Source organism: Tympanuchus pallidicinctus, unplaced genomic scaffold, assembly GCF_026119805.1.
Source record: "Tympanuchus pallidicinctus isolate F22 unplaced genomic scaffold, pur_lepc_1.0 scaffold15, whole genome shotgun sequence".
Lineage (NCBI taxonomy): Eukaryota > Metazoa > Chordata > Aves > Galliformes > Phasianidae > Tympanuchus > Tympanuchus pallidicinctus.
In genome coordinates, this window is record NW_026294669.1 from 31,650,551 (window position 1) to 31,663,529 (window position 12,979).

General features: G+C 43.7%; 1 protein-coding gene across 6 annotated transcripts in view; it reads left to right on the plus strand.

Annotated features, from left to right (window-relative positions):
• The first annotated feature begins 374 nt into the window (after positions 1-374).
• NCKAP1 (NCK associated protein 1) overlaps positions 375-12,979 on the plus strand; it is a 62,887-nt gene continuing 50,282 nt past the window's right edge. For 2 of the 6 annotated variants that reach the window (XM_052676192.1, XM_052676194.1), the window contains exons 1-2: positions 375-508; positions 8,748-8,917. In XM_052676192.1, the coding sequence (XP_052532152.1) occupies positions 8,885-8,917 (33 nt within the window). In that variant the 5' untranslated portion in view covers positions 375-508; positions 8,748-8,884. Of the gene's footprint in view, positions 509-8,747; positions 8,918-10,002; positions 10,146-12,979 lie in introns of those variants that run through there. The other 4 variants (XM_052676190.1, XM_052676191.1, XM_052676188.1 and 1 more) reach the window with 2 other exon arrangements.

Genomic DNA, 12,979 nt, shown 5'->3' on the forward strand with positions numbered 1-12,979 from the left:
CTCTGTCTTGCATCACGAAGGATGGAGCAGATACTCCCTACTTTGTCTTGGTACCCGGTAACATGCCTAGGAACTTCAGGAAATGTAAAATGTAAGTAATAAATATGCTACTCAAGTGCAGACGGAAGGTGGAAATAACATTTCCCAGGGAGGAATGAATTTGTAGCAAGGACTCTTCTGAACTGGGTGTTGTGAAGAGTGATAAACCTGCTAGGATTGTCCCTTTTTGTGTGTGGAGATCACATCACTGAGGTGAGGTGTACAGGCCTAAAAAACTAAGCTTGTTAATTATTACAGGGTTGTTTTTTTTTTTTTTTTTTCTAGGATCACAGGAAGGAAGGGGAACGGTGGAGTGGATCGGTAAGTTGGTCATCTTACTCTGATAACAAACATGAAAGAGAATTCCATGCTTCAAAAGACTGCGAGCAATTGGAGACCCTTCATCCTAATAATCTTGGGTACGGCTGTTGACCTACTCCAAATACTATCTCCTATCCCTGCAATGAAGGTAGGCAGCTTCACTTAGTTATTTATTCCAACAGTTTGCTGGTTCTTGCCAGCATGAACCAGTGGTGTTCCCCTTGGGATGTCTCCACATAGTGCTGCAGGGATATTTCCCCAGAAGCAAAGCCGAGCACGTAATCCAAGTCAGGACTTCAGGAAAACTTACTGAGGCATTCCTCTCTGTTCTCACCATGCTTTGTGAGCAATCCACACGCGTGAGCAGGCTGATTCACTGATATAAAGACATGTATTTTTATATTGTGTCAGAAATCGTGTTGAGTCATGAATGCTGAGGAGTGGGATGGACTGCAAAACTGAAGTGTTTAAGGCATCCTTGAGACCTGGTGTGAGGAAGATCTGGCACAGCTCCTGTCTATGTATACTTAAAACAAGTAGAATCTGCTTTCCACTCCCACTTATATTCAAGTTTCTCTTTTGCAGAAGCTCTTCATTTTGCTTCACTGTGCTCTTGTATGAGCAAGGATAAGGGCATAAAGATCATGTTTTCTTAAATGTCAGTGTAAAACAGTTTGTGTCAGTGGAGATATGGAGTTAGTCAGGGAAAGGGGAGATAAGAAAAACATCATACTGTACCATCTTTACTGTACCAAAGATGTCCATTTACAAAATGCCTTCCATTTGTGGTAGCTACTCTATAAATGAGTGATTGTTAATTATGCTGCAAGCACAGACTGTCAATCACTAGGGCAGTTATTCTCCACCAGCTGGTATGCAGAGGTCTTCTGCCTCAGTCTCAGCCACTCTGTGCATTTCTGTGTGTCTGTATTTTAAGAATACCTTCAGTAAAGAGAAAGAGATTTCAGAGAAGTGAACTTCGTAGTATGGCCTGAAAAGAATGTACCGGGTTCAAAACCATCACTGAGAAAAAAGCTTTTCAAGAGAAATCAACTTAACTTAAGTGAACTTCTGTAATGTTTTCAATTCCTTTGGAATCCAAAGCACAGTTTTCTTTGGTTTGTTTTGCAGTCAAGAACAGAAACCAAAAAGCAAGCATAAAAGTAAAACTGTTCTTCCGTGGTTGAACATTAGACCACTCAATTTCTTGTTTTACCAGCACAGTCAAAAGAGCAACGTCCATTCTGTGCTTCAGCTTCTCACAGCCTACTTCTGTGGATTGTAAGTCCCCAAAGGTTTCTCTGGCAGCAAAGGCCAAGCCTACAGGCTAGAAAGTCAAATCAGAGTTAAGATGCAACAAGAACTGTGAAATTGTGTGTAGGTTTTGCTTCTGTGTAGTTCAAAAGGCATAACAGAATATTAATATTAGGACTTATTGGATGCATTACAAGTTTTCCTAGCTTCAGAGCTCAACAGGGAAACAATCACAGCTTCTAGCAGTATTTAATGTCAGGATCAAAACCCAAATGCAGTAGGAGAATTATCTTGTAGCCAGTCAGCCATGGAAGTAGAACCTGTTCTTACTGTTTACATTTAAGAGATGTCTTGTATAAGTAGCAGTTAAAATCATGGGTAACACGTGTGAGTATAGCATCTCACTTCGTACCAAAATGCAGTTGGAGAGTATGGCTTCTCAACATGTCCTTTTCTTGCCTTAACATATTGCTAATATTGCATCGTGCCTGTATGCTCACACGTGGGAGGAAGTTCCCTGCAGGCAGAGAAGGAAAATGTAGTTATCTGTACCCTATCTCATTCCACATCTATAGCTTGATCCAGCCAGAGCTACTAAAGAGGAGAAATCTGGTTTTTCATTCCCTCTCAAAACAGTAATATATTCGAGCAGTAGTGGGCTTAAATTATTCCTTTATATCCTTGTGCTCTAGATACTGTTAAGCTTTTGCTATAAATCTGTGTGGGTGCAGAAAGCAATGGACACATTCACACAAGAGTGGATCAGCAGCTGCATGATGTGTAAGATGGTGTCCCTGTCTCACGAAGCCACAAGCTGTAGGGAACCTGGGAGTGTATTTTGCAGAAGCACAGATGGATGTTTTGTGCTTACACTCTCCCTGTGGGCTCCGTTCTTTGAGTCATGAGTTAGATACAGGGTATTGAGCTGTATGGATTTCTGGTCTGAGCAAATCCGTGTGTTCTAATTTTCTTTCTTAAAATCACTTTATTTTAATTCCATATGACTCCTGACCCTAGAGATTATATCTGTGAATTATAGAGACAGTAAATCACAGATGATGAATTAAAGCCCTTCTAGTCAGTGATGTTGACGGGATAAAAATTTCCATCGTAACTAAGTTTGTGTCAGCAAAGTAGTTACATTGCTGGGACTTATTGTCATTATGGGGACTGTGATAGATGTATCTATTGATATTGTAGGGACAGCTGAAAGTTTCTGAAAACTAAGGCTTCAAAAACGAGGAGTGATAAAAGTTACAGGAAAGACACTTCTAGAAAAAGAGATGACAGCTTGGAATACGCATGTGTACTCACAGCCTGGAAAAATGAATTATTGTTGCTATATTGCACAGTCAAAGATGATCCAGACTGACCTAAGTGATCTCTTACAGTGCATTCAATGTTTTTCTTCAATAAGCAGACAGGTTGAAAGGTCAGGGTTTTGTTCTTTTTGTTGCTGTTTCTATTTCAACATGCCTTTGCTTTGAGTATTTCAGTAAAAAAAAAAGAAAGGACAGGATCACTTTGTTACTCCATACTCCATCTTATTTAATCAAGATTTTAAGTAACTAAAGGCTTCCATTCTGTTTTCTCAGGAAAACAAGTATGTATATTAATAAAATGATTATGCCTAAAAAATCAAGGTGAGATAGAAATATTTCCTGATTTATTTGACAGAAAGTCTAGTTAATTTAGCCTTAGACTAATGGCAGAAAATTAAAAATTTTGGAAATCAATATGGATTAATTTGAACTAATTTACTACTTCAACAAAATCTTAATTAGGAAGATTTCTTACCCTTGATGCTGTCTTATCAAAACAAGTCACAACAGTATTTCCTTTTCTTCCTGGGTTCCCACCCAACTCTTTTATCGACATTTTCAAAATAGCCAAAAGATTGATTTGAATGTGAAAGAAATCCATCAAATTTGAATGATGAGAAAACATCCCACCCAAAAGGCTGCTTCATATTTTGAGCACCACCAGTCACTCTTTTTTTAGAAATATTTAGAGTTCTTGGTTTTACCTTAATTTCAGAACTTGACAGTGTTCATTGGGATTGAATAGCTGTCTCCTATTTAACTCTAAACATTGAACTTGATTAGTTAGTTCTCCACACATACGGATTCACACTGCATACTAGATAGTCTGTCATGTCTATCACAGTATTGTTTTCATGACAGGTTTAGGTTGTATATTTCTGTGTTGTGTGAAACAAGTGTTATGTTTTCTATACCCTCAAGTGATTCATATTTTTGTCAAATGCAGAAAACATTACAGATGGAGATGTAGAGGATAGCTGTCACAGGTTTTACTTTTTTTTTCCCCCCTGTTTGACATGGAACGTGGATGTGACAATTTGGGTGATTCTGGTGTCATCTTCCACTAGCTTGCTTTTTTTTTCCACACGCTTCCTTTCTATAAAAAAAACCTACTATTGGATTGCTCTGTCATATGTAAATCTGAGACTTTTAAAGAGAACAGTGCAGCTCCATTTTTACTGCAATGGGTACTCAGGGTTCCCACTGGTTGGTAAACATGATTCCTAGCAACAGTGGGGGATAGCACTTAGTTTTCAGATTGTTCCTTGACTAAAATTTTCCTCTCCTAAATCTAAGGAAAGCATAGTGCAGGAAACTTCTTCCTTGATCTTTAGAGAGACTATGAAAGCTATTGTATTTAAAGGTGTATGTACTACTCCCCAGCTTTCCCATGGGGAGACAAAGAAACCTCTAATAGGTTATTTGCCTAGGACAGAAGTGTAACAAAGCCTAAAGAAAGTAGGTCAGAGCATGAGGTTCTATGTGCTCCTCAGAGAAATCTCCATCGATATTCCAAAATGCAGGAACGTGCTTGTGGGGCCAGTGGGAGCCCCACAGCTGTTGTGTGCAGGGTGACCTTGGCAGGTTCTGTTTGATTAGCTGCCATCTGTATTCCAGCAACAGCTTGCTGTTTTCTGACCTCACCCCAGGTTGGAGCAGGATGGAGATTGTTCTTTGCTAACTGACTATTTTTGACTTACTCTAGTCAGTGGCCAGTTCCTTCAGTCTAACTCATCTTTCTAGTAAATATTAGGCATTGTCTCTACTTGGTAGCTGCATGAATACCTCAGAGATGGCTTTTGGCTTTTCTTGACTTGGCAATCTGTAAGGAAACTGCAACTAAAATATGCTTTGTGCTACATGGACTCCTAATCCAGTGCCCTTTCTGGCTCCAATATTTACCAAGGTATATTCAAAAGTTGTGATGTAACCTCTGCCTAGAAACCTGATGTAAGGTCTACGCCCATATCAGATCAGGACCTTAATTTGGTTGGGTGACTCATTCTGACAGGCTTCCTAAGCTTTGTTTAACATGAAGGAAAAAAACTCTTTAATCTTTCTGTTCACTGAGTTGTGCAAGAACCAGATGTAACCCAAACTCTGAAACTGCACTATTAGACCTAAGGCTGGCGTTTTGAACCCACATTTGGTCCAGAAGTAACCAGGCTTCATGCTGAAGTGAGCCATATCCTACTGTGTCAAACCTTCCTGACTTCCTTCTATCTAGTCATACTGCTAGCTCACACGTAACTAATTTTCTTCCTGCTGCCACAGACTTCAGCAGCTTCCAGACTGACGATTGAGTTGCCATTAATTAGTGGTAAATCACGGACCTGGGATACACTGAAAAAGTCAGCTCTCACATGCTCCTAACATCCTGCATCTCTACTGATTGAGGCCCATTGGCATAGCGTAGGACTGGGTGTTCTGGAGCAGGCTTGTTATACTTGTCCTTCCAGTATGAGCAGAAGTGCCTGTGCTTTCTCAAACCAGCAGGTTTCTGCAGTGCATTACAGAACAGCTGCTATAATACTCTTCACCATCTTCAAACCAGTTCTGCACATCTCTTTCATGTTCTCCTTGGAGTTCAAAGGCCTAGCATCTCTGTGTAACTGGCTGTGCATCGTATACAGCCTCAGCAATTAGAACTTACTTCGACGTGCAAAAAACTAAGCAGACACACATACAAGCTCAGATGTTAATGACAGTATAAATTAAAATAATGCCAAAGTACTTATTAAAAGAGGGGGAAAAAGGGATATAGAAAACTGCAGACATGGTAACTTCCTGAGAATTTAAAGAATGAACAAGTTTGAGATTCATCAGAGAAACTGTAGATTGAAATATGATGAATCTGTGTCATTTTGGTTTAGTGAGCATGATAGGCCTTTTGAATCTGCCCCCTCGGAACAAAAACCTGTCTGATAAAGACAACTGCATTTGTTTAATGCTATTTATTATTGTAGGTAAGTGAAACGATGGCACAGACTTTGTATGGTGAAGTTTGCAGCATGTGTGCCTTTAGATGCAAGATTAACATTAACCTAAGTATTACTGACAAACAAATATCTGACATTAACTAATTGGGATTATGGTGGTGATGATTTAGAAGCTCTAGTTGGTTCGGAGAACTGTTTGGCTTTGTTTTGATTTCTGTTTGAAAAGGAGATGTTGAACAAGAGGTGTCTGTGCAAGAATTGCTCCTTGGGCTCTGCTGGCTGATTGGCAGAAGCCAGGCAGTGGATCATGTTAAGTTACTTGTCAGCAGCTCCTGACGGCCACCGTTTCACTGCAGTCATGAGTCTTGAAATAGTCCCCAAGTCAGAAGTTAAACGAAGAATAAAATGCAGACAGGCAAGCAAATACTGAGAGGGAAGTCTAAGTTAGGAAGGTAGCAAGGACCGAGGTGACAGTGCACTCTGCTCTGCAGTAGTGAATTGATCATTGCGAATTCCAAGTAGCACTGCTAGAAAAGTGTACATATGTACAATATGCATGCTTTGCAAAACACCAGATGTAGTTGGTGCACATGGAGCTGCTTGATGTTGTGTTTCTCCTTCTCAAATTCTCAAGTGAAATTTTCATTACTCAAAAGCTCCTCGGTGAATTGTACTGTTAAACCCTGGAGTGAACAGAAAGTTGGCTTTAAAAGATTCAGAGCCGTGCACAAACCAAATCTAAACTTTTTGGAACTTATCCTAGGCTTGTACTTTTGTAATGAGTATAGTAAGCTATTTGAATGTGAATCATCAATATCAAGTCAAGCAAATGGTTGTGTCTTAAAGATAATAGCTGCATTTTTCTTTTCCCTTCAGTTTTGCCGCACCTCTAAGAGCTATGCTGTTACTGACAAAGCTTTTGTTGCCACTTTGTCCATGTGCTTGGTGCTAGACTGGTGAGCCCAAGTTGTACGACACACATTTTTGTAATCCAACCTCCAATAGAACTTCCTGCTGAAAACCTGTACTTACGAAGCCAGCAACTTCTGCATAAGGCTCCTGCAAAACTAGTATGACATGAGCTTTGCTGTACAGCCATTAGAAGTGATAAATTCTGCTGACAGCTTAAATAAACACAGCCACTTGAACTAAGTTTAATCTTAGTAACAGCTGCCTTCTGTACTTGGGATTGCTCTGTTCACAAAGGGAGAAGGTTGTGGAGTTGTTTTTCTTTTTGATGCCATTTCTAAGAAAAACAACTTTTCAGCTATATTCTATCTTTCCTAGCACATGTGCACATTTTCCTTCTCTAATAAGCAGTGAAGGGTTTAGAAGCAAGAGGAAAAAAGCACGCTTTGTAGCTACTAACTTAAAACCGGTCCCACACTCAGATCAGCAAGATGCTGCCAATTACGTGACCAGCAGCATCTTGTGTCAGTGTGGGCAGAAACATGGTCTGTCAGGGAGTTTTGAACTTGCCTTTCACATCTTGGTCTAGCAGGGCTGAGATACGCCTCTTTCTTCTAATCAGCACCTTGCTGAGAAAACCTTGTTCTGCCAAGGCTTGTAAGGGACACCTTGGTCTCTTTAGTCAGGCTTCATGAAGAGTTTATTTTTCTTTTTTATGTATCTGCCTGAATATTAGACCAACTAACCATGCTAAGGTGATAATTCAGGTAATATTCTATTTAGTACTAGGTCTGTACAGCTGCAAGGTAGTAAAAATTCCTTATATCACAGATTCTTGCTTACTGGTACTGCTCCCTTCCCTCTTGCAATATTCAGTCTGTTCTCAAGAAAAGCAGCTGATTTGGCACCGTTTGCATTAAAAATTATAGCAAGCAGAGGTGCTCCCTAAGACAAAATTTTGTGAATAATCTCATGAATAGCGTGGGGGGTCAAAATGGGACGCTCTGCCACTACTATAGAAGAGAACAAGTCAGAAATGTTTTGTTTTCACGCTTCAGCCTGTTGTTATCTGTGCAGCATGGAGAGCAATTGTGACTGCTTTCACCTGAGAACTGTTAGTAGTCACAGAGAGCCTGAAAGCTCTCCAGAGAACACTATCAGAGCAAACCTTACTAAAATCGAGCAGCCTGGTCTCCATCGTGATCCATAGCTTTCCTACTTATTTCAGGGAGAGAAATTTGGGATGTTAGCACACCGGTGATTTAATATGACACCCACAACTTCACTATGAACTGTCACAATGTTAAAGCCATTCCACTTACTTGGCAATATAGAGGGTTGGCTGTTATTGTTTGGAAGTTCCAGTAGACTGAATGTGGCTCAGAAGTAATTCAGTGCTGGATTAAAAATTGTCTGCTGTTTCTTTCAGCTGTAAATAAGAAAAAAAAGTGTAAAAACAGGAGGGGGACTGACTTTTTATATGGTCTGATGTGATAGGACAAAGAGGAACTAAACTAAAAGATGAGAAATTTACGTTAGATGTTGAGAAGAAATTCTTTGCTCAGAGGGCAGCGAGGCCCTGGCACTGCTGCCCAGAGAAGCTGTGGGTACCCCATCCCTGGAGGTGCTCAAGGCCAGGTTGGATGGGGCAGCCTGAGCTGATGGGGACAAAGCAGCCCATGGCAGGGGGTTGGAATTGGGTGGACTTTACGGTCCCTTTAAGTCTAAGTCATTCTATGGTTCAATAATAGCATTGTTCTTTTTTCTTAGGGTATAACTACATGGGAAACATCTTTACTGTAATTGGAAACATTAGTATTTGTTTTTAAATGAGTTGAGAATAGGAGGAACAGTCTTTGTAAACATATTCCTATAGATATTTGATTAAACACTTGGAAATTAAATAGCATTTTGTGCTTTATTAATTAAAAGATTGATTTGAATATTTCTGATGTTTTCACAGATAGTGTTGTTGCTAGGAATTCCAGGCTCCTGGACAGAATGCCTAGAGAAAATTGTTTGATAAAGGATAACAAATGAGTCAACGGCAGCTGTAAGATTGGAACTCCAAGTTCTCGCTTCCCGGTTTTGTTCTGAATCATGAATAATCCCGTAGCAGCTAAAAGGAAGGAGGTCAGTAACAATTTAATTACGTTTAGGCTTCTCGTATTCAATTCTATGCTTTCTAAAATCTATTAGTTTAAAACTGCTGAAAGACAGAAATAATCTGATTTACACAGTAGAAATACAAACCGAAAATTAAATAGAAGTATTAATATGCAGCAAAAGGAACAGATGGTGAGACTGTTATTTAAAAAATGAGATTAGAAGGTTAGTTCTTAAGCCTCTCCTATGAACGCGATGAAGGAGCCCCTCACAGCAGCTGGCTGTAGGAGCCGGCAGCAGCGGGTGGCACTGAGCTCTCACACGGGCCTTTATGCAGCAGTCACTGTGAAATTCATTACATTACAGCAACGTGTAGTTCAGGCCTTGTTGTATACGCCACAAGAAGAGTAAGGTTTACATGTTTCATTCCAGCACCTATTCGTTCTCCGCTCCCACGGCACTGGATAAGACCTCTGAGATCATTGTGTCCAACCATCCCTCTGACACCACTGTTTACTAAATCACGTTCCTAAGGACCACACCTCATGTTTTATGGTGGGGATGCATTGGCAGTTAGACTAAGTCATCTTGGAGGTCTTTTCCAACCTCAGTGAATCTACGATTCCACAGGTCTCCCTCAGGTGCACTGGTACCATATCTGTAAATACGCCCTGCAGTGTTTTTCCAAGCGTTGGCGCTGGGTTTTAGATGATGATTGGCAAAAAGAATCACGAGGAACTTCTAGGAAGAACATTCACGGTTGTTTCGAACCGTGACTTAGAACTGGAACTCCAGTACAGCTTAATGACTCTGGAAACCGAGAAATCAGTCAGAAAAACATTCACCGTTTTGCTTTGACCCTAACATTTGGACAAGCGCGCTTCTCGGCCCTACGGCCGCCACAACCACACCGCCCCCAGCGCCGGAGCACCCCGTGCCGGCTCCTCCGACGGGCCGCGAGGGGCGGCCGTGAGCCGCGCCACGTGACGCCGCGGGCAGCGCCGGGCCGTGGCCACGCCCCGCGGAGGCAGCGAGCGAGAACGGCGGCGGCGGCGGCTGGGAGGCAGCACCGGGCCGGCGGCCGCGCCACGGCGGGGCTGCGAGCGGCGGCGGCGGGGTCCGGGCCGGGGGCGCGGCGCGGGGCAGGATGTCGCGGTCCGTGCTTCAGCCGAGCCAGCAGAAGCTGGCGGAGAAGCTGACCATCCTAAACGACCGGGGCGTCGGCATGCTCACCCGGCTCTACAACATCAAGAAGGTGCGGGGGCCCCAGCGGGGAGGCGGGGAGAGGGACCGCCGCGACCCCCCCCGTCCGTCCGTCTGTTCGTTCCGCCGCCCCTCTGGGCCCCGGCCACCCGGCGCTCCTCCCGCCGCCCCCCGCCGCGCCGCGGCCTAGCTGCGGGGCCCGAGGGGCAGGGCAGGGCGGCGAGGGGAGGAGAGGGCAGGGCAGGGAAGGGGAGGGGGGCCCCCGGGCGGTCCCGTAGGGCCGCGGGGGCCGGCAGTACCTGACGGCGGGCGGGCCCGGAGCGCGCAGGCCGCGGGGCCTAGGCCACGGGCCGCTCCCCGTGAGTCAGGCGGCGGCCCGGCTTCCCCGCGCCGCTGCGGCCGGCCAGGGCTTCGGGTAAAATTAGCGAGTTGGGATCCGCGAGTCGGCGTTGCTTAGCGGCTCGGACGGGAGACGGAACCAGGAGCTGACGCGGGTGCCGCGACCGCCCGCCGCCTCCCCGAGACGGCTGCTCGTCCTGCGGCGGAAATCCCTGCCTTGTGCCGGTGCTCCAGCTGCTCGCCTGGCCTTCCCGGCTCGATTTTCCCAATGCGAATGCATGATCAGGAGGAACGCGTTTGTATAATCCAGTTCCAGCAGGCAATTTTGCACGTGAACGTATTTTATGGGAGAGTTTTTCATTTTTCGGAGGAAACCTCTCTTCTGTGCTGAAGCAGCGAGCACACCTTTGCAGGCTGAGTGCATTAGAAGGCCTTTGCTGTTCCCCGTGCTGTGTGCTGCTGTGGTGTTTGGGGGCTGCAAAGAAATCTGAGGTCCAATGAAGTTTTGAGGAGCTGGTCGTCATCTGTCTGTGAGTTAGTTGTAGAGAGTGAGTTGTGTTGTAGCCCTGAACCCCTTTCAGGTGGGAGACATCCTGTCCAGTGCTCTGTCCAGCAACCATGCTCTGGGAGAAGCGTGAGCTGTCGGCAATCCCACGCACAGGGTTGGTCTTAATTGGCTGTCATTTGCAGGGAAAGAAAGTGACTGTAGTATTCAAAATCAGTGTTAATCCCAACCAACAGCAGTACTTGATGCGCAGTTGTTGTTTCACTACATCGACTCATCTAACCAAAGCATTGCCAATTTATATCTTCTGCAAATAGAAATGGAACTCCTTCTAACTTGCAGTTTTATGTGTCAGAAACTTGCTGCTACTTATTAATGGCAGTGGTGTAAGTGTACTTGTAATGCAAAGCAGAATTTCTCTATTTATGGGGAAAAGCATCTAAATATTGAAGTCATTTGTGTGTGCGCTTTGAGAGGTGTGTTGGCTGAAAACTGGTCCAGTAGGATTGTGCCTGAGCTGTGCTGTGTATGAAGGAGGCAGGAAAAGGTGAAGCATCTCTTGGCGTAAAGCTGTGCCTTAACGAGTGTAAGGTTGTGCTGCGATTACTGGTTTGGAGATGCTCACGGTAAGCAGCATGGTGCCTTTGGATGTGTTTCCGTCAGCGCATTTGGTGGAGGGAGTCCTGGGTGGGTTGGTCCATATGGCATTGCTGTTGGTGCAGTGATGCGTGCGGATGGGCTCTCAGTGTGGGAACAGAAACACTGGAGGTGACAGCAGGTTTTCCTGCAAACACCGTGAACGGACTCAAAAACTGTGTAGGTCTCAGCACGGAGAGAGGAGGTGAATCCAAGTGACTTGGTGACTGAGCAACGTAGAGCTTGGCAAATCTGGAGACAAGCAGATAGAACACTGTATTCAAATGGTGCACAGAGATACAAACGGTTATTTTCTTAAGCTGCAGTAAGTACTGGTTGATGGTGGTAGCTGGCTGGCTCTGATGGTGTGGCCCAGAAGTCATGTTTGCGTTTCGTCCCTTCAGACTGGTTTCTGGCTTCTTGGGACCTTTTCTTTTTCTTTGTTTTTCCACTTTTGGTTTCAAAACTGCTGCTAAGGCTTCTCCCAGCTTCCTCCGCAGAAGACAATATCAGATCTCTAGTTTGCAGAGAACTGCACAATATGCGGTATTGCGGTTAAAGGAAGTGGCTGAGACTCATTTGAATAAGGGGAAGTGAGAGCTGCCGCGCTCATCACTGCTGTGTGGATTGCTAGAGATGCTGGTTAGGGAGCTGAGATTTTAAGGGATTAGGATTTTCCTGAGTTACAGAAATTGGAAAAAACAATTCGATAGTTACACTTGCTTTAAAAAAAAAAAAAAAAAAATAATCAATTTTGATCTCATTTTCCTTATAGCTGTTAAGTGTTCCTCACTTCCTGTTTGCTGCCTGAGCCGCAGTCTTCTGAAATGGTTTATGATTCTTTTTAAAGGTGGGATATCTGAACACACGATTTTCTGCCTCTTTAGGAGCGGTATGGAAAATATGAAATGCAGAGTTACTGAAGTAACAGTGGGTGGTGAGGCTGAACTCCTACTTGATCTGTATGGAGGTGGAACTTTTTATAAGGAATGACATTGCGTGCTGCTTTCAGCTGTTTTTAGCTGCCTATTGTACTGGGACCAGCATCAGTCCTGAATTTGGAAATGTTATCACTGCAGTTTCTCTCCTGTTTTGCTCCTTCTGCTTTTAAAATGTTTATCCTCAATTGTACAGGCTAACAGTTGTCTTGTTGCTCTTGCTGTTTGTACCTACGGCCGTGTCTGTAAGTCAGATACAGCATTTTTCATGCCATCCTGGCTCAGGTGAAACTTGAATGCTGTTGTTAGTGCCAGAGCAGACAGAGATGGGTTTTGGTATGCTTTGTGTGATGCTGCAGTATTGTAAAATTAAAATCAGCATGGTGTTGAAGAAAAAACAAAACTGAATGTGGGTCTGCTTTTGTTTGTTTAAAAACTACTTGGATACCAGAAAGTACTTGCAGTCAG